This window comes from Prionailurus bengalensis, chromosome E2, assembly GCF_016509475.1.
Source record: "Prionailurus bengalensis isolate Pbe53 chromosome E2, Fcat_Pben_1.1_paternal_pri, whole genome shotgun sequence".
In the NCBI taxonomy this organism is placed as follows: Eukaryota; Metazoa; Chordata; class Mammalia; order Carnivora; family Felidae; genus Prionailurus; species Prionailurus bengalensis.
In genome coordinates this window covers 17,238,808-17,265,134 of record NC_057352.1, presented here as the reverse complement: position 1 = coordinate 17,265,134, position 26,327 = coordinate 17,238,808, and the positions used below count along the sequence as shown (strand labels likewise).

The 26,327-nt window shown below is 36.4% G+C and overlaps 1 protein-coding gene and 1 pseudogene across 7 annotated transcripts in view; one reads left to right on the top strand and one right to left on the bottom strand.

Moving 5' to 3' along the window:
* ZNF568 (zinc finger protein 568) overlaps nucleotides 1-26,327 on the bottom strand; it is an 80,447-nt gene that overhangs the window by 42,276 nt on the left and 11,844 nt on the right. For 5 of the 7 annotated variants that reach the window (XM_043600626.1, XM_043600628.1, XM_043600627.1 and 2 more), the window contains 3 exons: nucleotides 8,838-8,964; nucleotides 8,493-8,588; nucleotides 2,171-4,926 (listed from right to left, as the gene is read on the bottom strand). In XM_043600626.1, coding sequence (XP_043456561.1) covers nucleotides 3,350-4,926; nucleotides 8,493-8,588; nucleotides 8,838-8,964 — 1,800 coding nt within the window. In that variant the 3' untranslated portion in view covers nucleotides 2,171-3,349. Of the gene's footprint in view, nucleotides 1-2,170; nucleotides 4,927-8,492; nucleotides 8,589-8,837; nucleotides 8,965-22,734; nucleotides 22,975-26,327 lie in introns of those variants that run through there. The other 2 variants (XM_043600630.1, XM_043600632.1) reach the window with 2 other exon arrangements.
* On the top strand, nucleotides 17,184-18,321 carry LOC122495034 (annotated as a pseudogene).

Here is a 26,327-nt window from a genome sequence, read left to right as displayed (position 1 = left end):
CAATAGAGAATGACTCTAAAATAGTTCAGATGTTGGCATTAAAAAATTGGGTATTTCTAAACTTGTGCATGTGCATATGTGTTAAAACATTAATAACATAAAACTTAACATTTTAACAATTTTACCTGTACAATTAAGTGGCATTAAGTATATTCATAGTGTTTTATAATCATCACTATTTCCAGAATTTTCTCATCTGAAACAGAACCAATATACCCATTAAACAATAATTCTCCATTTCTTCCTCCTTTATTCCAGTAATCTCTATCATACTTCCTGTATGAATTTACCTATTCTAGTTACCTTATGTACATGGGAATCATACTTTTCCAAGGTTCAGTTACGTCGTAGTATGTATCCAAATTTCTTTTGCATGGCTGCATAATATTCCACTTTTTGTATATCCCACATTTTGTTTATCTGTTCATCTATTGCTGGACACTTGGATTGTTTCCATTTTTTGGCTATTCTGAATATGCCACTATGAACACTAGTGTACAAGGATCAGTTTGAACCCCTGCTTTCAATTCTTCTGGATATATACTTAGGTAGAGAAATGCAGAATCATATGGTAATTTTTTGAGGAACTGCTAAACTGTTTTCCTCAGCAGCTATACCATTTTACATTCCTGTTAAAAATGCACAAGGGTTCTAATTTCTGCACATACTCATCAAACACAGGTTTTGTTATGTAGATAACACATGAACTTTGAAAACTATTTTTTAAAAACAAGTCTACAAAAATTAGGTATGCTGGCAAAACTGGACTTAGCATAAAACCTACTAAAGAAGAGACTATGGGAGTGCCTGGGTGGCTCAGTCAGTTAAACGTTTAACTTCAGCTCAGGTCATGATCTCATATTTTGTGTGTTCAAGCCCCGCCTCTGTGCTGACAGCTCAGAGCCTGGAGCTGCTTCGGATTCTGTGTCTCCCTCTCTCTCTGCCCCTCCCCTGCTTGTGCTCCGTCTCTCAAAAATAAACACTTAAAAAAAGGAAAAAAAAAAAAAGGAATGAAGAAGAGACTCTGAAATGACAATACTCCTTTAGATACTTAAATTTTGGTAAATTGTTGTTTTCATGAAAATTGGTCCCTGCAATTTACAAATGTAAGTCAGTGTCAATCTCTAAAAGTAGCTAATAAAAGTCAAAAGTGATACGGTCATGTTTGTATATCACTACTTTAGTTTGAGGTTTTCTTTTGTGAAATCACCCTCGAACAAATATAGTTAATATTCAAGCATTCAATGCTAAAGTTCACTTTTAATAGCTCCTATTCTAATCTCCCTTTTAAAAAGGCACCAATGATTTTCTGTGCATTAGTTATATTGTGAGATGGCATAACAAAACATTTACCTTAAGGGGTGGTTCATATATTATTATAGATTATAGAGAATGAAATCCTTTTATAGGAACTATGTTTTTACTGTTCAAGGTCTAGACCGCTACCATTTCCAACCAAAATAAGATAGGTCATATAAATCAAGGGTTATGAAAGGAATAAAATAATCTGTAGGTTAAGAGTGAAGCAATGTTACATAATTGTTTATGGCCATCTCAAGAAAATAAAAGGCTTTCTCATTCCAAAATGTTGTAATGATTACCTATGATATTAATGTTCGTCCTGGTTTTATGGAAACCTACAGGGCAAGAAAACTGGTCACAGAGTCAATTCTCAGGAAAATGTTATTTTCTCCATATTGACTCTAAATATATTACTAATTAGTTAGCTATGAATCCAACAAACCTGTTGCCAAATAATGCAAGATATATTGAGAGAAGGAATCATTAGTAGACCATAGTGCCCTAAAATAGTAAATAAAATCATACTTGATTTATCATACTCCCATCTGATTTTCAAAATTTTAATAAATAAATCTAAAACATAATTGGTAAAAAAATGAATCACAATTTTAGAAATGTTAAAATGTAAAAAAAACCATAAGATTGATAAAGTATGCTAATTTCATATTGTATAGTAAATAGGACTATCACTTCCAATTACTAATTTTCTGGAAATATTTTTGATAAAATAGCTCAGTGTCTGATAGGGCATATGGATCCATCCTAACATTTTTTTCTATGGGCACAGGCTTCCCCCAAGCCATAAGGTCTGAGAAATAACTACAAAAACACCATTAAGACAAGCCATCCATATTGCCACTGCGAATCATTAATTTTTAAGATTTATATGCTCTCGATCTTTATTAAGGCGTAAAAATTACAAATAAAGCTAAAAGTCCCCTTTGATCAATACCCTGCCAGAGAAAGTACTAATAATAATTTGGTATGTACCCTTCTAGTCCATTTTACATACATACATATTTCAATAATAATAAAAACATAGTTCTGTTCTTTATGATTTAATTCCAATTTATATGAATGTCATTACACAATGTTTCATTTGAGGATTTTGATTTTTTTCCACTCAACATTGTTTTACATAACTATCCATGTTACAAAATACAGATCTAGTCTATTGCTTTTAACTGCTGTATACTATTCCATTATTTGACTATATCACATTTTATTTATCCATTACCTCATCCATAATTTAGTATATATATATATATATATATATTTACGCATATTTGTTTCTTTATGATGAATATACAGAAATGGAACTGCAGGGTCCTTTTGCCTTTTAAAAAAATGATTCGCTGCCTCAAAACCATAGACAACATTCTGTATTTCCTCCCAAGAATTTCAGTTTGGCTTTTCACATTCCAGTGTTCAAATCCTTTGGAATTCTGTTTTCTTTATATATTGTAAGATTGCATGTAGTTTTATTTTCCCCAATATGGAGAACCAAATACTCCAACAAATTTTATTGGCTGTCATTTCTCTATTGATTCATGATGTCATTGTTATGTATAATATACACCAGGTTTGCATATATTCATTGACGTATTCCTAGGCATTCTATTCTGTAAAATCTGCTTATGTATTCATGCTCTGATACCACACACTATTTAATGACCATAACTTTTGTGTAATATATGGTAGAAGATGGGATCTTGCTGTTCTTATTCAAAATCATCTCAGCAATCCAGGGACTTCCATTTCACATGAATTTTAGAATCATTTTGTAAAGACCCTAGAAAATTCTTGTTAGATGTTTGGTACTATATTAGGTCAATAGATTCATTTTGGAGAACTGACATTTTTATGATATTGAGTTTTTCCATCTCTATACATGGTATTTCTATTTATTCAAGTCTTATGCCCTCCAATAAAGTTTTATAATTTTTCCATAAAGATCTTGGTTGTTTTGAGTTTACACCAATGTATTTCAAAAGTTAAGTAAAGCATGAGTTGAATTTAAGAAAAGGCCTTCCCTCATTTAGTACACTCAGCGTTTCTCACCTGTATGACCTCTCTTATGTATAGAAAGGGATGCTCTTTGAGAGAATGCTTTCCCACATTCATTACATTCAAAGGGTTTCTCACCAGTATGACTTCTCATATGTATAATAAGTAATGAGCATTGAGAGAAGGCTTTTCCACATTTATTACATTCATAAGGTTTCTCTCCTGTATGACTTCTCACATGAAGAGTAAGGGATGAGATTCGAGAGAAGGCTTTACCACATTCATTACATTTAAATGGTTTCTCTCCAGTGTGAATTTTTTCATGTTCGAGGAGATTTTGTCTCTGACTGAAAGCTTTTCCACATTGATTACAATGATAAGGTTTTTCTCCAGTATGAATTTTCTCATGTTCAGTGAGATTTGATTTCTGACTAAAGGCTTTCCCACATACTGCACATGCATAAGGTTTCTCACCAGTATGAATTCTCTGGTGTCTAATGAGGTTTGACATCTGAATAAAAGCTTTCCCACATTCATTACATTCATACGGTTTCTCTCCAGTGTGAATTTTCTGATGTGTAATGAGATTTTCTTTCCTGCTGAAGGCTTTTCCACACTCGTTACATTCATAGGGTTTCTCAGCTGTATGATTTCTCATATGTACAGTAAGGGATGAACTTTGAGAGAATGCTTTCCCACATTCACTACATACATAGGGTTTCTCACCTGTATGACTTCTCATATGTATAATAAACACTGAACATTGAGAGAAGGCTTTTCCACATTTATTACATTTATAGGGTTTTTCCCCTGTGTGACTTCTCATGTGTAGAGTAACAGATGACATTCGAGAAAAGGCTCTACCACATTCATTACATGCATAAGGTTTCTCCCCAGTATGAATTTTCTCGTGTTCAATAAGATTTTGCTTCTGGCTGAAGGATTTTCCGCATTCTTTACATTCATAGGGCTTTTCTCCAGTATGAATTCTCTCGTGTTCAATGAGATTTGATTTCTGACTGAAGGCCTTCCAACAATCCTTACATGCATAAGGTTTCTCCCCTGTATGAATTCTCTGGTGTCTAATAAGGTTTGACATCTGAATGAAAGCTTTTCCACATTCATTACATTTATATGGTTTCTCCCCAGTATGAATTTTTTGATGTGTAATAAGATTTTCCTTCCTGCTGAAGGCTTTTCCACATTCCTTACACTCGTAGGGTTTCTCTCCAGCATGAATTCTCTCATGTCTGATGAGGTCAAATCTATGATTGAAGTCTTGTCCACACTGATTACACTTAAAGGGGGTTAGAACATGGGATGAGCAAGAGTAAAATGGCTTCCTGTATTTATTATATTCATAATTTTCCTCTCTTATACAGTCCTTATCATAACTAAGTAAGTCTAAATTATGTTCCAAATCTTTATCAAATGAGTCACATTCATAGAAGTTTGGTCTTGAAGTAATAATATCTGAGTTCAAAGGAAATATTTTTGTAACTTTTTTACATTCAATGACATTTTCCTTAATCAGAGTTTTCTTGGAGATGGATGTGACTTTCCTCACAAGTGCTTCCTGTTGCTTCTTGATCTGTTGTTCATCAACTTCCCAAACTTCTAAAATGGAGGACCAAAAATTATTACTTTTGAATTTTTCTGCTTTATACTATTAATAACATTTCAGAAATTTGCTACTACAGAGTTGGTCTTTGATATTGACTCTAGTCTCCCAATATGAAAGAAATCCAAAGTACAAATGTCCCTAGTTTTTAAGTTTTAAGGGGTTAACTCCGATAGAAAATATTATGGAGAGAAAACTGACACTGATAGGCCTAAATAGCTTTGATTGATTTTAAAAGTGTGCTTATATAATGCAGAAATCAGTAACATGAACAGAATAATTAAGATGAAAGGGTGAATATATAAATGACTGGATAGGGAGTCAAAATGACCAGAGGATGAAAGTAAAACTTGTGGTTAAACACAGTGGATTGAATATATATGTTTATTTCTCCCTTCTCCCTAAAAATCTATCAAAATGACAGTAAAAGAATTAAAGGTCAAATCCACAAGGAAAAAAAAAAACGAGTATAAAGAAGGTAAAAAGAGATTTCAACAAAAGAATGGAAATGAAAGGCATATAGGGAACTGATAACTAATAGCAGGGCTAAGAAGTTAAAGTACTACTAAGATGTAAAAGTCAGGTAACAAAGTAGTTTGGCCACAAAGCACTGGAAAAGAGAACAAATTAAAGGATTCAGGTACTCATAAAGCAGAGATACGATGCCTGAAGAGGATTAACTTAAAGTCTCAGGGAGCAATTACACTCCCTGAGGCAAGTATTATGGATTTACTTAAGTAACATCTTTCCAACCTCGTACTATGTTTCTCCGTCCTGCAGAGGGTGAGTTAGAACTACATTTCCTAGAAACACTTGCATATAGGGTTCTGAATATGATTTAAATTAATTATACATATATATGCATATATATGCATATATATAATTATACATATATGCATATATATGCATATATATGCATATATATATAATTATACATATATATAGGCATATATATATATAAAATAAAGTTTATTTATTTTTGAGAGAGCACAAGCAGGGCAGGGGCAGAGAAAGAGGGAGACACAGAATCTGAAGCAAGCTCCAGCCTCTGAGCTGTCAGCACAAAGCCTGACATGGGGCTCAAACCCACGAACCATGAGATCATGACCTGATGAGCTGAAGTCAGACACTTTAATGACTGAGACACCTAGGCGCCCCTCCAGTCCTTTTCTGTTGCTTGTCCCTCATGAATGCTGGCATCTACCTCCAGGTAGCAGATGAGAAGATTAAAAATAAAAGACCCACACAACTGGAATTCTACAATTGCCATTTGGAACTCCACAAAAAACTCCTAGGTTCTAATCCAACAGTCTCCTACTCAAAAAGCATCAAAAATTTGTTAGCTACAAGAATTTTTGGAATTTCCTTTTTATCCTTTGATGCATCAAAATAAGAAAAACTAATGACACTGATTGATTCCCTACTTAAACAAGGATTTGAGAGTCTCATTAAAACATATATATAATATATAGAAAAAAAATATATAGAAAATACATAGAAAACAAAGCAAACAGAAAAATTGGGCAAATAGTAACCCTAGGAATGACAGCAATTTATATAAGGATATGTAATTAATAGTCATTTCTTGGCTCAGTAGTAACAATATATCACCTAAAAGAACAAAGTAAGCAGTGAAAATCAAGTTAGCCAAAAATTGTGATATATCTATGTCCAGAGAAAAAGGAAAGGGGAAGTGGTAGTGGTGGTGCAAGGGTACTACACCTCATCTTTCATTAATATCAAGTTGATAATAATTGGAAATTACCAAATAGCAGCATATTCAGAAAAGACTAGATTCCACCCTATCCCTGAAACACTGATTCCTCCCTTGCCTGACAGGTAAGCATTTTTATTAGTTTTGAGGTTATTCCTATATTCTTTTAATTTATACATATACTAAACATATATGTATATACACATACATACATGTAACACATATCTAACACACGTGCCTCTGCCACTCTTTTTTATAAAAAAAGTAGCATATTCTAAATGCTGTTCTGCACATTGATTTCTTTTCACTTATATATCCTGAATAAAAAGAAGTATGACATCTCTGATTTGTTTTATAGCTTTGACACTGGAATCATGTAAATTTTTACATAATTAAAAAAAATTAAATCTAAAAAAAGAGGAAAAAAATAACTCTTAAAAATTGAAAACAAATGGAAACAAGTAAACCTACATATCAAGTTAGGGCCACTTAGTCCCTTTAAAGTGACTTTTTAAACACAGTAGTTTGGGGGCGCCTGGGTGGCGCAGTCGGTTAAGCATCCGACTTCAGCCAGATCACGATCTCGCGGTCCGTGAGTTCGGGCCCCGCGTCGGGCTCTGGGCTGGTGGCTCAGAGCCTGGAGCCTGTTTCCGATTCTGTGTCTCCCTCTCTCTCTGCCCCTCCCCCGTTCATGCTCTGTCTCTCTCTGTCCCAAAAATAAATAAACGTTGAAAAAAAAAAAAAATTAAACACAGTAGTTTGACTATATCATAAATGAGAAAAAAATACAACCAAAGAAGTCTTAAACTACATTTAGTAGTCTTTTAATCATTAGTAATAATGGTATTATTGTTAATATATATTGTATATATACTATATATATATATATATACATATATATATAATATGTAATATATGTAATATGCAATATGCAATATATATTGTTATATATATATATACACATATATACATATATGTATGTGTATATATATATATATATACACACACACATACATATATATATATATTAGATCAGTTTGGGGCCTCAAGAGACATTTGGCAGTATCTGGAAGGTCTGGAGACATTTTTGGCTGTCATGACTGGGGGAGTGGTGAGAAAGGGGATTGGTGCTCCTAGCACCTAATAAGTAGAGGGCCACAGAGGGTGCTAAACATTCTACACCCTACATAAACATCCTACAATGTATAGGATAGTCCCCCACAGCAAAGAATTATCTAGCCAAAATGTCAGCAGTGCCAAGGTTGAGAAATATATATGGATTAAGCAAATAAAATTTTAATGCAATAAGGAGCCAATATTTTCAGTATAAAAGATACAAAAACAAAACGAAAAAGGTAAGTAACAACCCTATACTCCTTAATTTGAATTGGATGTATCAGTATGAACACATACATTTTTTTCCATCTAAAAAGTGTATTTTTCCTGGCTTTGTCCAGCTCTAGAAGCAATGAGCAAGCACTGTGCCCGGATTTTGGTCTCCAAATCATTTCCCACTAAAGGAAGCAGGCATTTCTAGAGAAATTGCTATTTCAACATCTGGAGCAGGAAATGTATAAAATTAGCCAAAGGGGGGCACCTGGGTGGCTCAGTTGGTTAAATGTCTGACTTCAGCTAAGTCATGATATCATGATTCATGAGTTAGAGCCCTGCATCAAGCTATGCACTGTCAGTGTGGAGCCTGCTTGGGATTCTCTCACCCTCTCTCTCCCCCCCTCAGAATAAATACACTTAAAGAAAAAAAAATCTTGGAAAATGTGAAATGGTGTCAACCCCATGAACAATTGTTGTGTGGCTTTCTCATTCAGAGCTGCTTTTTTGCTTACTCACCTGGACAGTGCCTCCCAAGCATTTCTTCTTCTATCACCCATGGCTCCTCTTCCTGTTCCAACTTGAAGATCACATCTGGTTTGGTGACTTGATAACCTATTACAGGAAATAGCAAAGGACTTGCATGTTAATGCTGGAGACAACTATCCACACCTTGGGCTGAGTCTTAGGGGCTTGAGGGTCTGTGAAGGATAAGGAGAAAGGAATTTCCACAGTGAGACAAAGTAATTAGGCTTCACCCTGCAGATGAATACATACAATCATGTGAAGAAAAGGCAAGTTAAAAGTTTCATACATTTCAAAAATGGGAAGGAATTCTATGTAAAATTGCAAAGCTACCCTTACCTACTGTGACTAGGTTGCTGTAGTTCTCTAGCATCACATCCCGGTACAAGTTCCTCTGAGCAGGTTTCAGCTGCTGCCATTCCTCCTGGGTGAGGTCCACAGCCACATCCTTAAACGTCACTGTTTGCTGTAAACGCACAATCCTAATTAATATGAAGTCATCAAAATTAGATGCAGTGGTCAAAATATGTAAGAACTCATGTAGCTAGTATCCAGGGATCAGAGTTCATTACAAACTGTATCTTAAGGCTTCATATTTACCTAATTTTGTATGACACTGTGAGGGGAAAAAAAACCCACAGTAGAAATATCCTGTAAGGTGTTAATTATTGAGTCAGTAAACTTAAGCATTCGTTATCTATTATGCATGAAACTGAAGATGGTGGTCACAGATTTGTACTGAATCTGTGACAGAATTGAAAGAATTACACATGACTTACAGGTAACTATCTTAGAACCTGTCCAAGTGATTGTGTGATCTAGTGAGAAAAGGAACATGGAGAAAGTGGGGACAGAAGAGAAATAAGGCAGGAGGGATGAGCAGAGGTATGAAAATTTGAAGGTGCAAAATTTGAAATGTCTATAGAACTTCCAGATGGAAAGATCTACTATGCAGTTAGAGGTATGACAAAACATGAGAATTAGCCATCAACCTAAAATTGAGAGCTGAATCCATGGCTGAAGGATAGGAATAGTTGTAGAGAACGTAGAGAACATACATAGTGGGTAAAGGGCCAAGGACAGAATCAACAGTTAAGCATCAAAGGGACTCAGGTTTGTGTTTCTTGTTTTATTGTTTTTAAAAAAAGTTTATTTATGTTTAGAGGAAGAGAGAGAGAGCATGTGCATGAGTGGGGAGGGGCAGAGATAGAGGGAGAGTGAGGATCCAAAGTGGGTTCTGTGCTGACAGCAGGGAGCCCAATGTGGGGCCTGAACTCATGAACTGTGAGATCATGACCTGAGCCGAAGTCGGATGCTTAACTAACTGACCCACCAAGGCGACCCTGTTTCTTGTTTGTTTTATTTACAATCAGCGGATGAGAATTAAAACCATGACTGTGATGTAAAAGAAGCCAAGAAACAAATGACAAATTTCTGGAAAAGAATGTTACTTGATTACATATATCTAACTCTTCCTCCTTATTTAAAAACTTCAAAATTCAAATAAGGAAATAAGGAAAAATAATTTATCTGCAAAGACTCTGAGAACAAAAAGCACATATATCCCACATTTGGGAAAATTTATTCAAGAAATAGTACAAATGAGATAGACAAAATGGGAAATAGAAAATAAAATCACCAAAGGCTAGATTGTGATGTTTCTAAGAAACTGTCTCTATGATCTATGATCATTACTACCATCAACATTATCATCGCTGTCAACTATTGAGTAGTTATTATTTGCCAGGTACTATAATAACTTCTTTAGCTATATTAACTTTTAAATTCCCCTTATAAGGCTACTATGTAGTGGCTACTATTATTATTCATTTAAAAAATAAGGAGGGGCGCCTGGCTGGCTCAGTCAGTAGAGCATGCAACTCTTGATCTAAGGGTTGTAAATTCAAGCCCCATGTATGGGAGAGCAACAGATTATACCCCCCCTGCAGTGGGGAGGGCACTACAGTAATGGAGAAGGGAGAGAGACAAGACTAGCACACAGGGGAGCACATGGGGAAAATGAATCACCCACAGCAATTGGCTTGGGAAGTTAAAGGGCCCAAATTTCATGAGTTCTTGCAACCACAGGGCTTGAAGCCTATACTTTTATTTTTTAATGTTTATTTATTTTTGAGAGAGAAAGAGAATGAGAGAGAGAGAGAGAGAGAGAGAGAGAGAGAGAGAGAGAGAGAGAGAGAATGAGTGGGGGAGGGGCAGAGAGAGAGGGACACACAGAATCCGAAGCAAGCTCCAGGCTCCCAGCTGTCAGCACAGAGCCCGATGCGGTGCCCAAACACATGAACCATAAGATTATGACCTGAGCTGAAATCGGACACACAACCAACTGAGCCACCCAGGCGCCCCAAAGCCTAGACTTTTAAAGGTTTCTGAGCTTGGCCCTGCGAGAGCTTGGAGGACATTGGAGCTATTCTTGGAGAAAAGGCAGGGCAAACATCCCACTGACATACGGTGTGGAAATAGCGATTTGAAGAGTGCCTGGGGCACACAGTGGGGAGGTTAGTTGCTCATCTTGGAGTGTGTCACAGAAAGGCAGTGTTCATGGAGAGACCCACCTGGGAACAAAGGAACTAGCTGACACCATCTCCCTCCAGCACCCATCAGCATAAGCACAGGGCCACCTGCAGAAACTGTTAGAGTGCCCACACTCAATACCTAACTTGTGTACACCAAGTTTTCCCTTTGTTGTTCCAGAAGAAATGCCCCTCCCAGTTACACTTGCCTCAGTCCCAGTTTGGGAGGTCTTTCCCCCACAGAAGACCAGCTCAAATCCCTGCCAACACTGTATTTCCTGACCTGGAAGTACTATGAGGCCTTGGTTCCCATGGCAGTGGCAACAGGTCTCATTTCACAAACAGACCAGAGCACACCCAGTTAAAATGCACCACATTCAGGCCAGGGCCCAAACGCTGCCCATAACAGGCAAAGAAAGCCTCTGCAGACAACTTGCCTGAAAGATAAAGCAGCTTGGACACAACAGCAGAGCTAAGCAGCACACATTGGAGATACTCCCAGAAGCAACAGGCGTCAGGAAACAGGGGACTCTATATAGCAGGGCACTACAGGACCTCTTCTTCATAAAGCCATTACCCTCAAGAACAAGAGATGTAGTTGACCCTTCTACCACACAGCAACAGGCACAGAGACTTGAGAGAAGAGAAGAAGAGAAAAGAAGAGAAGAGAAGAGAAGAGAAGAGAAGAGAAGAGAAGAGAAGAGAAGAGAAGAGGAAATTTGTCCCAAATGAAAGAACAGGACAAGGCCATGGCTGGAGATCTAAGCAAACAGATATAAGTAACATGCCTGATGGAGAATTTAAAGCAATGATCATAGCAATACTCACTGGATCTGACCAGGAGTGAAGACCATCAGTGAGACTATTAATACAGAGATAAGGAATAATAGAGCAGACATAAAGGGCTCAGTAAACAAAATGAGAAACACACTTGGTGGGATGAACAGCAGGCTGGATAATGCAGAGGAACAAATTGATGACCTAGAAGATAGAATAATGGAAAGTAATCAAGCTGAACAAAAGAGGAAAAAAAGAATTAAGCAAACTGAGAACACATTTAGGGAATGCAGTGACCCCATCAAACTTAGTAACACTTGTATCATACAAGTCCCAGAAGAAGAAGAGAGAGGAAAGGGGGCAGAGAATTTATTTAAAGAAACAATAGGTGAAAACTTTTCTAATGTGGGGAAGGAAACAGAGATCCAGATTCAGGAGGTAAGGGAACCTCCAACAAAATCAACAAAAGCAGATCCACACCAACACACATTGTAATCATATTGGCAAAATATAGTAAGAAAGAAAAAATATTAAAAGCAGCAAGACAAAAGAAGATAGTTAAATAGAAAGGAAACCCCATAAAGCTATCAGTAGATTTTTCAGTAGAAACTTTCCAAGCCAGAAAGGAGTGGCATGACATATTCAAAGTGTTGAATGGATGCAGCCAAGAATACTCTATCCAGAAAAGCTATCATTCAGAATAGGAGAGATAGAGTTTCCCAGACAAACAAAAACTAAAGGAATTCATGACTCCTAAACAAGCCCTGGAAGAAATAAATATTAAAGGGGACTCTGAGTAGAAAGGAAAGACCAAAAATGACAATATGAAGATAGGAAACATAGAAGCAGTAAAAGTGAATGTTTCTATAAAAAATTAGTCAAGGAACTCACAAAATAAAAGTTTGTAAAATATGACTACCATATATCTAAAACATGGGAAGGTGAGGAATAAAGAATGAATTCAAACTTAAATGACCTTCAATGTAATACAGACTGCTACATGCAGAAGACATTATATACAAATCTAATGGTAACCACAAATCAAAAACCACTAATAAATATGTAAACAATATGTAAAGAAAAAAGAAAACCTAATATATCAGTAAAAAACCCCAGCAAACCATGAAAGACAAGAAACCACCAGAGAAAATCTTCAGAAACAACCACAAAACAAGGGATAAAATGTCAGTACATACATATCTTTCAATAATTACTTTGAATGTAAATGGACTAAATGCTCCAATCAAAAGACACAAGGTGACAGAATGGATTTAAAAAAAAAAAAACAAAAAAACAAGACCCATCTATATGCTACCTATAAGAGATTCATTTATTTCTTAATATTTATTTTTGAGAGAGAGAGAGAGCACAAGCGGGGAAGGAGCAGAGAGAGAGGAAGACACAGAATCTGAAGCAGGCTCCAGGTTCTGAGCTGTCAGCATAGAGCCTGATGCAGGGCTTGAACCCATGAACTGTGAGATCATGACCTGAGTTGAAATCAGACACTTAATTGACTGAGCCAACCAGATGCCCAGAGACTCATTTTAGACCTAAAGACACTTGCAGATTGGAAATAAGGGGATGGAAAAATATTTATCATGCAAATGGATGTCAAAAGAAAACCAGAGTAGTGATACTTATAATGCAAAAACTAGACTTTAAAACAAAGACTGTAATAAAAGACAAAAAAGGATACTATATAACAATAAAGGGGACAATCCAACAAGAAGATATAACAATTGTAAATATTTATGCAGCCAACATGGGAGCACCCAGACATAAAACAGTTAATAACAAATATAAAGGTACTAATTGATAATAATACAATAATAATAGGGGACTCTAACACCCCACTTACATGAATGGACAGATCATCTACACAGAAAATCAACAAGGAAGCAATGGTTCTGCATGACACATTGGACCAGATGGATTTAACAGATATATTCAGAACATTCCTTTCTAAAAACACCAGAATACACATTCTTTTCTTTTTTAAAAAAGGTTTATTTATTTATTTTGAGAGAAAGAGATGTGGGAGGGGCAGAGAGAGGGAGAGAAAGAGAATCCCACGTAGGTTCTGCACTGTCAGTGTAAAGCCTGATGTAGGGCTCAAACTCATGAACCATGAGATAATGACCTAGGCCAAAACCAAGAGTCAAACGCTTAACCAGCTGAGCCACCCAGGCACCCCTACACATTCTTTCCAACTGCATATGAAATACTCTCCAAATAGATCACATATTAGGACACAAAACAATCCTCAAAAAGATTCAAAAAGATCAAAGTCATACCATCCATCTTTTCTGACCACAATGCTATGAAACTAGAAGTCTACCACAAGAAAAAAATCTGGAAAGACCACAAATACATGGAAGTCAAATAACATGCTACTAAACAATGAATGGGTCAACCAGGAAATAAAAGAAAAATTAAAAAGCACATGAAAACAAATGAAAATACAAACACAATGGTTCAAAACTTTTGGGATGCAGCAAAAGTGGCTTCTAAGAAAGAAGTTTATAGCAGTAAAGGCCTACTTCAAGAAGCAAGAAAAATCTGAAACAGTCTAAACTTACACTTAAAGGGTCTACCAAAAGAACAACAAATAAAACCTAAACCAGCAGAAGGAAGGAAATTATAAAGATTAGAGCAGAAATAAATGATATAGATACTAAAAAAACCAGAACATATCAGTGAACCCAAGAGCTAGTTCTTTGCAAAAAATCAGTAAAATTAATAAACCGCTAGCCAGATTTAACAGAAAAAAAAAGAGAAAGGATCCAAATAAGTAAAATCACAAACAAGAGAGGATAAATAACAACAAACACCATAGAAATACAATTATAAGAGAATATTATGAAAAACTATATGCCGACAAATTGAATAACCTAGAAGAGATGGATAAATCCCTAGAAATGTATAACCTACCAAAGCTGAAACAGGAAGAAATAGAAAATTTGAACAGACCAATTACCATCAATGAAGTTGAATCAGTAATCAAAAAACTCCCAACAAACAAAAGTGCAGGACCACATGACTTCAAAGGTGAATTCTAGCAAACATTTAAAGGAGAATTAATACCTATTCTTCTCAAACTATTCTAAAAACTAGAAGAGAAAGGAAAATTTCCAAATTCATTCTATGGGGCCAGCATGACCCTGATATCAAAACCAGATAAAGACACCAGAAAAACTGAGAACTACAAGCCAATATCTTTGATGAACATAGATACAAAAATCGTCATTAAAAAAATAATTTATCATGATCAAGTGGGATTTATTCCTGGGATGCAACTGTGGTTCAAAATTCTCAAATCAATCAATGTCATACATCACATCAATAAGAGGAAGGATAAGAAACATATGATCATTTCACTAGAGCAGAAAAAACACTTGACAAAGTACAACACCCATTTATGATACAAACCTTCAACAAAGTGGGTTTAGAGGGAACATACCTTAACATAGTAAAGTCCATATACAAAAAATCCACAGCTAATATCATCTTCAATAGGGAAAAATTGAGAACATTTCCCCTAAGGTTAGGAACAAGACAAGGTTATCCACTCTCACCACTTTTATTCAACATGGTCCTGGAAGTCCAAGCCACAACAATCAGACAACAAAAGGAAATAAAAGGCATCCAAATCGGTATGGAAAAAGTAAAATTTGCACTATTTGCAGATGATGTGATACTATATACAAAACCTGAAAGACTGTACAAAAAAATTGCTAGATCTGATCAATGAATTCAGTAAAGTCACAGGATACAAAATCAATCTATAGAAATCTTGCATTTCTATACGTCAGTAATGAAGTAGCAAAAAGATAAATTAAGAAAACAATCCCATTTACAATTGCACAAAAAATAATAAAATACTAGGAATAAATCTAACCAAAAGATAAAAGATCTGCACTCTGAAAACTATAAAATACAAATGAAAGAAAATGAAAATGACAAAAGAAATGCAAAGACATTCCATGCTAATGGACAGGAAGAACAAATACTGTTCAAATGTCTATGCTACCCAGGCACCTGGCTGGCACAGTCCAAACAGCTTATGACTCTTGATCTTGGGGTCATGAATTCAAGCCCCACATTGGGTGTAGAGATTGTTAAAAAACAATAAATATAAAACATAAATGTCTATTCTACCCAAAGCATCATACACGTTTAATCCAATCCCTATCAAACTACCCCTCAGCATTTTTCACATAACTAGACCAAACAATCCTAAAATTTGTATGGAACCACAAGAGACCCTGAATAGTCAAAAGCAATCTTGAGAAAGAAAAGCAGGGATGCTTACTTGGCTCAGTCATAAGAGCATGCAACTCTTGATCTTGGGGGCATCATGGGTTCAAGCCCCACGCTGGGTGTAGAGATTACTTAAATAAAAACTTACAAACGGGCACCTGGGTGGCTCAGTTGTATCTGACTTTGGCTCAGGTCATGATCTCACGGTCTGTGGGTTCAAGCCCCACGTCAGGCTTTGAGCTGAGGGTGTGGAGCCTGCTTGGGATTCTCTCTACCCTTCTCTCTCTGCCCCTCCCCCACTTGCACACACACGCTCTAACTGAATACACTTTAAAAAATTAAAAAATAAATAAAAACAAAGAAAAAAGAAAAGAAGAAAAGCTGGAGGTATTACAATTCCAGCCTTCAAGTTATATTACAAAGCTATAGAAGTCAAAACAATATGGTATGGCACAAAAACAAGCATAGATCAATAGAACAGAATAGAAAATCTAGAAATAAACCTACATTTATATGGTCAATTAATCTTGGTGACAAAGCAGGAAAGAATATCCAATGGGAAAAAGATAGTCTCCTCAATGAATGGTTCTGGGAAAACTGGACAGCAACATCAAAAGAACAAAAATGGAACAGTTTTTTACATTATGTAGAAAAATAAATTCAGAATGGATTAAAGATTGGGCACCTGGGTGGCTCAGTCAGTTAAGTGTCTGGCTTCGGCTCAGGTCACGATCTCACGGTTCGTGAGTTCGAGTCCCACGTCAGGCTCTGTGCTGACAGCTCAGATCCTGAAGCCTGCTTCAGATTCTGTGTCTTCCTCTCTCTGTGCCCCTCCTTAGCTTTCTCTCTCTCTCTCAAAAATAAATAAAACATTAAAAAAAAAAAGAATGGATTAAAGATCTAAATGGGAGACCTGAAAACATAAAATCTTAAAAGACAGCACGGGCACTAATTTCTCTGATATCAGCTGTAGCAATTTTTTTCTCTACAGGTCCCTGAGGCAAAGGAAACAAAAACAAAAATAGACTTGTGCCCCAGCGGTGGAGATATGAAGGCCCTCCCCATACCTCCTGTTGATCTCGTTGGTACTTGCCCTTACTCTCCTCTCCTGACCCCCATGGAGAAGTTGTAAATCATCCAGAAGGTGAAGCTGGGCTGGGCAGGCCAAACACTACAGTGACATAGCCATCTGCATGAAGGCCATGACTGAGCAGGGTGCTGAGCTGTGCAACAAGGAACACAACCTGCTCTCAGTGTCCTATGAGAACATGGTCAGGGCTGCAGGTCCATGTGGAGGGTCATCTGGAGCAGTGACCAGAAAACTGACACCTCAGACAAGAAGTTGCAGTTGATTAAGGACTACTGGGAGAAAGTGGAGTCTAAACTAAGGTCCATCTGCACCATGGTGCTAGAATTGTTGGATAACTATTTAACAGCCTATGCAACTAATTATAAAAAGTAAGGTCTCCTATCAGAAAATGAAGGGAGATTACTTCAGGTATCTTGCTGAAGTTGCATATGGTGTTTATTGAAAACAAATGATCGATAATTCCCAAGGAGCTTACCAAGAGCCTTTAGATATAAGCAAGAAAGAGATGCAGCCTATACCCAATCCACCTTGGGCTGGCTCTTAACTTTTCTGTATTTTACTATGAGATATTTACTAACCCAGACCTTTCCTGCACACTGGCTAAAACTGCTTGAGGACACTGCAGAACTTGATACACTGAATGAAGATTCACACAGAGACAACACCCTCATCATGTAGTTGAGGCATGTTAATAGAGACAACCTAACCTTATGGACATCAGACAGTGTAGTAGAAGAATGTGATATGGCAGAAGGGGCAGAAAACTAAAAGCATATAAGGTGTCATCCTTCTTCCCTACAAGAAACCTTTTTACTCATCTCCATTCCTTATTCTATTTGGATTTCCTACAGCAAAGAAACCCATTCATGTGTATGGAATCAACTGTTTTATAGTCTTTTCACACTGCAGCTTTGGGAAAACTCCATTCCTTGATTGTGTTTGTCTTGGTGTTCTTGCTGTGCAGTTACTGCTGTAGAAAAGTATTAATAGGTTCATTTCATATAAACATTGATAACATTCAAACACTTATGTAGAGGACTAAAAATGTATTTGGTATTTAAGTAATCCGAACCAGTTCTGCAAGTGACTGTGTTTTATATTACTATGAAGATATGAAGATGCTGGGCGCCTGGGTGGCTCAGTCAGTTAAGCATCCGATTCTTGGTTTCCACTCAGGTAATGATTTCATGGATCGTGAATTTGAGCCCTACGTCAGGCTCTGAACTGACAGTGCAGAGCCTGCCTGAGGTTCTTTCTTTCTCCCTCTCTCTGCTCCTCTCCCACTCTTACTGTCTCTGTCTCTCTCAAAAGAAATATACTTTAAAAAAAAAAAAAGAAAATGTAGTTCATTACACTTTATAAGTGTTCTACATAACTTAATTTCTACTTTCCCTCCCTTACTCTCCTTCAGGGGTTTCCTTTCAGTAAGCAACTTTTCCACGCTCTTAATGTACTTGTTTTCGGTAGGAATCCAGAAGTATTAGATTAGACAATCCAGAAGTATTAGTATTAGATTAGTATTTGACATTTCTGTGCTCGGGGTCACAAATTGAAATGCCTCCCTTATCATATATGATGGAGGACTTGTCTAGCTGTGACAACAAGAAGTTTCCTTCAATTTTCATTTGTTGCTGTTTAAGTTGACAACTGCCCAAGAAAAATTCACCTACACCTCCAAAAAAAAAAAAAGCAAAAATAAAAGTATTGGGACTACAGCCACATAAAAAGCTTCTGTACAGCAAAGGAAACTATCAACAGAACTAAAAGGCAACCCATGGAATGTGAAAATATATTTGCAAATGACATATCTGATAAAGGGTTAGTATCTAAAATATATAAAAAACAAAACTCAATACCCCAAAACCAAATAATCCAATTAAAAAATGGGCAGGAGACTACAATGAAAAGACTACAAAGAAAGATCACCACACACTTGTCAAAATGGCTAAAATCAACAACACAAGAAACCACTGGTGTTGGTGAGGATGTAGAGATAGGAGAACCCTCTTACACTATTAGTGGGAATGCAAACTGGTGTGGCCACTCTGGAAAACAGTATGGAAGTTCCTCAAAAAGTTAAAAATCAAACTGTCCTACAATCCATCAATTAAACAATTGGGTATTTACCCAAAGAACACAAAAATGCTAATTCAAAGGGATACATGCACCTCTGGGGCACCCGAGTGGCTTAGTCAGTTAAGCATTTGAGTCTTGATCTCAGCTCAGGTCTTGATCTCAGGGTCATGAGTTTCAGCCCCGCACTGGTCTCTGCACTGGGTGTGAAGCCTACTTAAAAATAAACAAAAAAACAAAACAAAAAGCAAAGAGATACATGCACCCCTATGTTTATTGCAGCATTGTTTATGATAGCCAAGACATGGCAGCATGTATACACACACACACGCATGCATATATACGTGTGTGTGTGTGTGTGTGTGTATGCTGGAATGTAATTTAGTTATAAAAAAGAATGAAATCTTGCCACAACATGGATGGTCTAGAAAGTATAATGCTAAGTGAGATAATTCAGTCAGAGAAAGACGAATACCGTATGATTTCAGTCATATGTGGAATTTAAGGAATAATATGAGCAAAGAGAAAAAACAGAAAGAGTGCAAACCAAGAAATAGACTCTTAACTATAGAGAACAAACTGATGGTTACCAGAGGGAAGGTAGGTAGAGGATGGGTAAAATGGGTGATGGGAATTAAGGAGTGCACTTGTCATGAGTACCAGGTGATTAAAACAAAAACTTAAAAAAAAAAAAAAGGATAGTACAGTGAGAATGTCTCATCAGAAACAGATGAATAAAGAGACAGAGTTATAAAAGGAGCCAAATTCTGAAATTAAAAAGTACAATAACCGAAGTGAGGAATTCACTAGACAAGCTTAGAAGATCTGAATTGGCAAAATGAAGAATTAGCAAACTTGTAGACTAAAACAAGATTACACAATCTGAGGACCAAACAGGAGAAAGTATGAAGAAAAATAAATGGAACCTCAGAGAAATGTGGGACATCAAGTACACTATCAAATATATACATCAAGTATACCAATATACACATGGTAAAAGTACTAAAAGGAAAAGAAAAAGATAAAGGTATTAAAAAACATGCCAAGAAATAGCTGAACACTATCCAAATTTGATGAAAAATACTCTATGAATCCAAGAAACTAAATGAGCTCCAAGTAAAAACATACACATACACACACACATCCAGATAAATCATAGCAAAAATGCTGAAGGCCAGAGACAAAGAGAAAATCTTGAAAGCAAAGTTATACTGGAGTAAGGCAAATGACAACCGTTGGGAACTCCAACCCATATGAACAAATGATGAAAACTAGAATGGGACACCTGGGTAGGATCCAACTCTTAATTTCAGCTCAGGTCATGATCTCACAGTTCATGGGATTGAGTTCTGTGTCAGGCTCTGTGCTGACAGCATGACAGCATGGACTTGGGATTCTCTCTCTCTCTGCCCCTACCCTGCTCACTCTCTTTCTCTTAAAATAAATAAACATTTAAAAAAAAGATATAATATGAAATGCATTGGGTTTGTAACATGGATGTAATACACGTAACAATAATAATACAAAAAACAGAAGAGAGAATAGAGCTAGAGTAATGTCTCTATATCTTACTGGAATTTAGCATAAACTTGAAGATTCTTGTAAGTTAAAATGTATATGATAGGCCCTAGAACAAGCACAGAGAAAAATATAGTCAAAAATAATTTAAAAAGTTAAAATTTTATAGTAGAAAACATTTACTTAAGGGAAAAAATAAGCAGTAAAGGAGAAACAAAAAAGACACGAACATAGAAAACATAAATCCAACAATTTTAGTGTTAACATTAGTAGTAAATGGATTAAACAATTAAAAAAAAAAAAAAAGGGTAGACACTGTCAGACCTGAGCTAAGATCAAGAGTTGGATGCTTAACCAACTGAGCCACCTAGGCCCCCCGGGAACACAGATGTTTATAGCAGCTTTATTCAGAATTACCAAACTTAAAAGAAACCAAAATGTCCTTTAGTAGGTGAATGGATAAATAAACAGTGGTATATTCAGATAATGGAATATTATTCAGCACTAAAAAGAAATGAGCTATCAAGCCATGAAAAGACAGGGAGGAACCTTATAATGCATATTACTAAGTGAAGGAAGCTGATCTGAAAAGGCTATATACTGTATGATTCTAACTATGTGATGTTCTGAAACAGGCAAAACTACTATGGAGACAGTAAAAAGATCATTGATTGCCAGCAGCTGGTGGAGGAGAGAGGAGCAATGAATAGAAAACAGAGGATTTTTAAATCAGTGAAAATACTCTGTATGATACTATAATGATGAGTACATGCCATTATAAACTTGTCTAATTCCATCAACTGCACAAAATCAAGAGTGAACCCCAATGTAAACTATAGGTTTGGGGAATATAGGTCCACAAATTGTAATAAATGTACCAACCATTCTGGTGGAGAATATTGATAATATTCTGTCATGCAGGCTGTGCATGCATGGGGACAAGGAGTATATGGGAAATCTCTATACTTACAACTTTGCTATGAACCAAAAACTGCTCTTTAAAAACAAATAGAGGTGACTGGGTGGCTCAGTCAGTTAAGTGTCCGACTTTGGCTCAGGTCATGATCTCACAGTTCGTGGGTTTGAGCCCTACATCGGGCTCTGTGCTGACAGCTCAAAGCCTGGAGCCTGCTTCGGACTCTCTGTCTCCCTCTCTCTCTGTCCCTTCCTGCTCATGCTCTCTCTCTCTCTCAAAAATAAATAAACATAATTTTTTTTTAAAAAACAGACAAAAATATATAAAAATGATTATGAAGGATTTATCCCAGGAATGCAATATTGGTTTAACACCTGAAAGTCAATTAATGAAATACATGGTATCAACGGAATAAAGAACAAAAACCACATGATCATCCCAACAGATGCAGAAAAAGCACTTAACAAAACCCAAAATTTGGGGGCACTTGGGTGGCTCAGTCCAGTGAGTATCGGACTTCGTCTCAGGTCACTATCTCATAGTTCATGGGTTTGAGCCCTGCATTGGGCTCTGTGCTGATAGTTCAGAGCCAGGAGTCTGCTTCAGATTCTGTCTCTCTCTCTCTCTCTCTCTCTCTCTGCTCCTCCCCTGCTTGTGCTCTCTCTCTCAAAAATAAATAAACATTAAAAAAAAAAAACCTCCAACATCTTTTCATGATAAAAACACTCAACAAACTAGCAAAAAATGGAAACTTCCTCAATGCTATATAAAGCATCTACAGAAAATCTACAGCTAACATAATAAATGGTAATAGACTAAATGCTTTCCTGTTAAGGTCAGGAGCAAGACAAGGATGTACACTTTTATTCAACATTGTGATGAATGTTTTAGACAGAGTAATCAGGCAAGAAAACGAAATAAAAGGCATCCAGATTAGATGGAAAAAATAAAACTATTTTCATATGGCATAATTTTGTATATAGAAAATCTAAGGAATCCACTACAATTCTATTAGAACCAATAAACAACTCAGCAAGTTTGCAGGATATAAGATCAACACAAAAACCTCACCTGTATTTCTAGACACTTGTAGAGAATATCCAAAAATGAAATAAAGGGGCATCTGAGTGGTCCAGTCAATTAAGTGTCTGACTCTTGATCTCGGCTCAGGTTGTGATTTCATGCTTTGTCATTTCGAGTCCCGTATTGGAATTCATGCTGACAGTGGGGAGCCTGCTTGGGATTCTCCCTCTCTCCCTCTCTTTCCCTCTCTCTCTCTCTGCCCCTCCACTGCTCATGTGCTTGCACTCTCTCCCTTTGTCTCAAAATAATAAATAAACAAAAAATAAAATTAAGAAAACAATCCCATTTACAATAGCATCAAAAAGAATAAAATACTTAAGGACAAATTTAACAAATAGTTGTCAAACTTACATTCTGAAAATTATAAAATATTATTGAAAGACATTTTAAAGACCTAAAAAAAAGAAAAACACCCCATGTGCATGGATTGTAAAACAATATTAGATGACAATACACCTCAAACTGATCTACAAATTCAATGGAGTCCCTATCAAAATACCAGTTGCCTTTTTTTTTTTTTTTTTTTTTTACAGAAATGGCGAAGGTGATCCTAATAAAATTCTTATAAAAATGCAAGGGACACAGAACAGTCAAAACAATCATGAAAAAGAAAAAAAACAAACAAACCTGGAGGACTCAACACTTCCCAATTTCAAACATAATACAAAGCTACAATAATCAAGACAGTTACGGTACTAGCATAAGTATAGACATATGAGATCAATGTGAATAAAGCAGAGATTTCAGAAATGAACCCTCACATTTTAGTGATTTTAGGCAAAGGTGCCAAGACAATTCACTGGGGAAAAGAATAGTCTTTTCAACACGTGTGCTGGAGCAACCAGATTATCTAAATGCAACACAGTGAAGTTGAATCCCTACCTCATACCAGGTACAAAAATTAACTCCAAGTGAATCAAAGAGCTAAAGCTAAGCGTTAAAACTATACAATTTTTAGAAGAAAACATAGGTGTAGGAGCTTCCAGGTTGGTGAATACAGGGAGGTGTGTTTGGAGAGAGGAGGGAAGCTCTATGCTGAAGGAGAGATCTGGCTGAAACGTAAAACAGGGATGAGATGAAAAAGGAAATGGGCAAGATCAAGGAATGCCAACATAACAGAGATTCAACTACAGAATTAAAATACCCAGGAGATGGAAAATATTTTTTAATAGATATTGGAGGGTATAAAGGACAGAGCTGTCAATGTGACCATGGACATGAGAACTAAGAAGCTCTCCTAGGATGCAGAGTAAAATAACAAAGAGATGAAAATGTTGAAAGAGGATGACAAATATGGAGGATGGAGAATGGATCTAATCCAAAAACTATACTCAATTTTGTAAGATGATGACAAATATGGAGATGGAGAATGAAGATTTAATCTAAACACTATACTCAATGTATTGTATACACGATACAAAGTAAAACCAAAGGCACAAATGAAAAAGAATTAAAGGAGCTGAAATAAAAATAGAGATATTATGACAATGTTAATGGGTGTTAATTGTAATCTTGAATTAGGCAATGGATTTTTAGATATGACACCAAAAGCATAAGCAACAAAAGGGGGAAAAAACGGACGTTAGATAAATATAAAAATTTTGTGCTTTCAAGGCCATCATCAAGAAAGTGAAAAGACAATTCACAGCCTCAACTTGAGCTGTTGGGTAGCCTCAAGTCTGCTCCTCATGTATTCATTCAGGTGAAAGGGCAGCAGTTTCCTGGGGCAAGCTCTTCACTTGACTTCGTTCATGTACTTTAGTGATCTGGCAAGACCAGTTGACCTGCATCCCAAAGCAGAGCCCCAAACCCATGTAGTCAACCTACAGATGCCAAGCATGATAACAGAAGCAGAAAAGCAGAATAGATATCTAATTAACACATACCTAACTGGAAAAAATTTTCAAAGTACTAGGCTCTCAAAGTAGAGCTCGATTTAGACATTTTTCCTGGTTAAGAGTGAGGCTGTAGAGTCTGACATCAAAATTTACTGGCTTCAAAATTTACTAATTGTGTGACCTCAACAATAGCCAAATTTGAGTCTCAGTTTCCTCATCTGTAAAGTGTCATTTTCCTCAACAGGTTGACGTAAGAACTAAAGGAGACAAAAAATGAGAAGCATTCAGAACTAAGCGTGGGACCCAGTAATCATTCAATAAATGTTTTAGGAATATATAATCCCTAAGGAATATAAAGTATAACAAAGATAAGGAAAAACAACAAAAGAGAAAATGCATTTTTCATGAGTTCTAATAAATTAGCATCAAAACATCTTTTCCACTAAATCTAGTAAATGAGCATAAATCTCACAGAGGAAAAAAAACAAATGAAGATCACACTCCTGAAAAAACATATAAAACAAGTAACAAAAGACCTTGAAATAAATATGGGTTGATTTCTGACTGTATAAAAAGATGAGTCAGTGCTTTAAAATAGTCTACTTTCCTAAGATGTTAACTCTCTTTACATATATATGTTAATAATGCCATATTAGTAGTAAGGAACAAAGAGATTGAACCTTAAAAAACATAAATTCAAAGTTTGTGTCATGGGACACCTGGGTGGTTTAGTCTGGTTAAGCGTCCGACTCTTGATTTCGGCTCAGGTCATGATCTCACAACAGTGAGATAGAGCCCAGTGTGGAGCCTGCTTAAGATTCTCTGTTCCTGTCCCTCTGCCCCTCCCTGACTCTCTCTCAGACTCTCTCTCCCTCAAAAAACAAAACAAAAACAAACAAAAAAATCCCACAAATTTTGTGTCATTAAGTTTTATTCCTTTTCCTGTTAAAAAAAAAAAAAAAAAAAAGATGGGTATCCCCATAGCCCTGGCAACAAGATTTAACATCTCCAAAGTTCTTGCTGGTACCACAGCACTTTCCTCTCCATTTTTAAGATACTTAATAGGACAAATCTTTTTAAAAAATGACAAAGTTTACAATAAAGGCATAAAGGCAATTGCATGTCACTTCTGTAGTATATATGATGCTGGCAACTTTTTCTAAAAAATTATTTTTTCCTAAAGTTACACAAATATTAGGGATACCTGGGTAGCTCAGTCAGTCAAAAGTGTGACTCTTGATTTTGGCTCAGGTCATGATCTCGTGGTTTGTGAGTTCAAGTCCCAAGTTGGGCTATGCACTGACAGCATGGATACTTCTTGGGATTCTCTTTCTCTCCCTCTTTCTCTGCCCTCCCCTCCTCGTGCTCACTCTCTCTCTCTCTCAAAGTAAATAAACTTTAATTAATTGATTAGTTATATTTTTTTAATGCTTATTGTTTTAACGCCCAACCAACTGAGCCATCCATGTGCCCCAATAAATAAACTTTAAAAAGATTACAGAACAGGGCGCCTGGGTGGCTCAGTTGGTTAAGCATCTGACTTCAACTCAGGTCACAATCTCGCAGTTTGTGGGTTCAAGCCCCGCGTCGGGCTCTGTGCTGACAGCTCAGAGCCTGGAGCCTGCTTTGGATTCTGTGTCTCCCTGTCTCTCTCTGCCCCTCCCCTGCTCATGCTCTGTCTCTTTCTGTCTCTCAAAAATAAATGTTAAAAAAAATTTTTTTTGAAGATTACACAATTTCTTT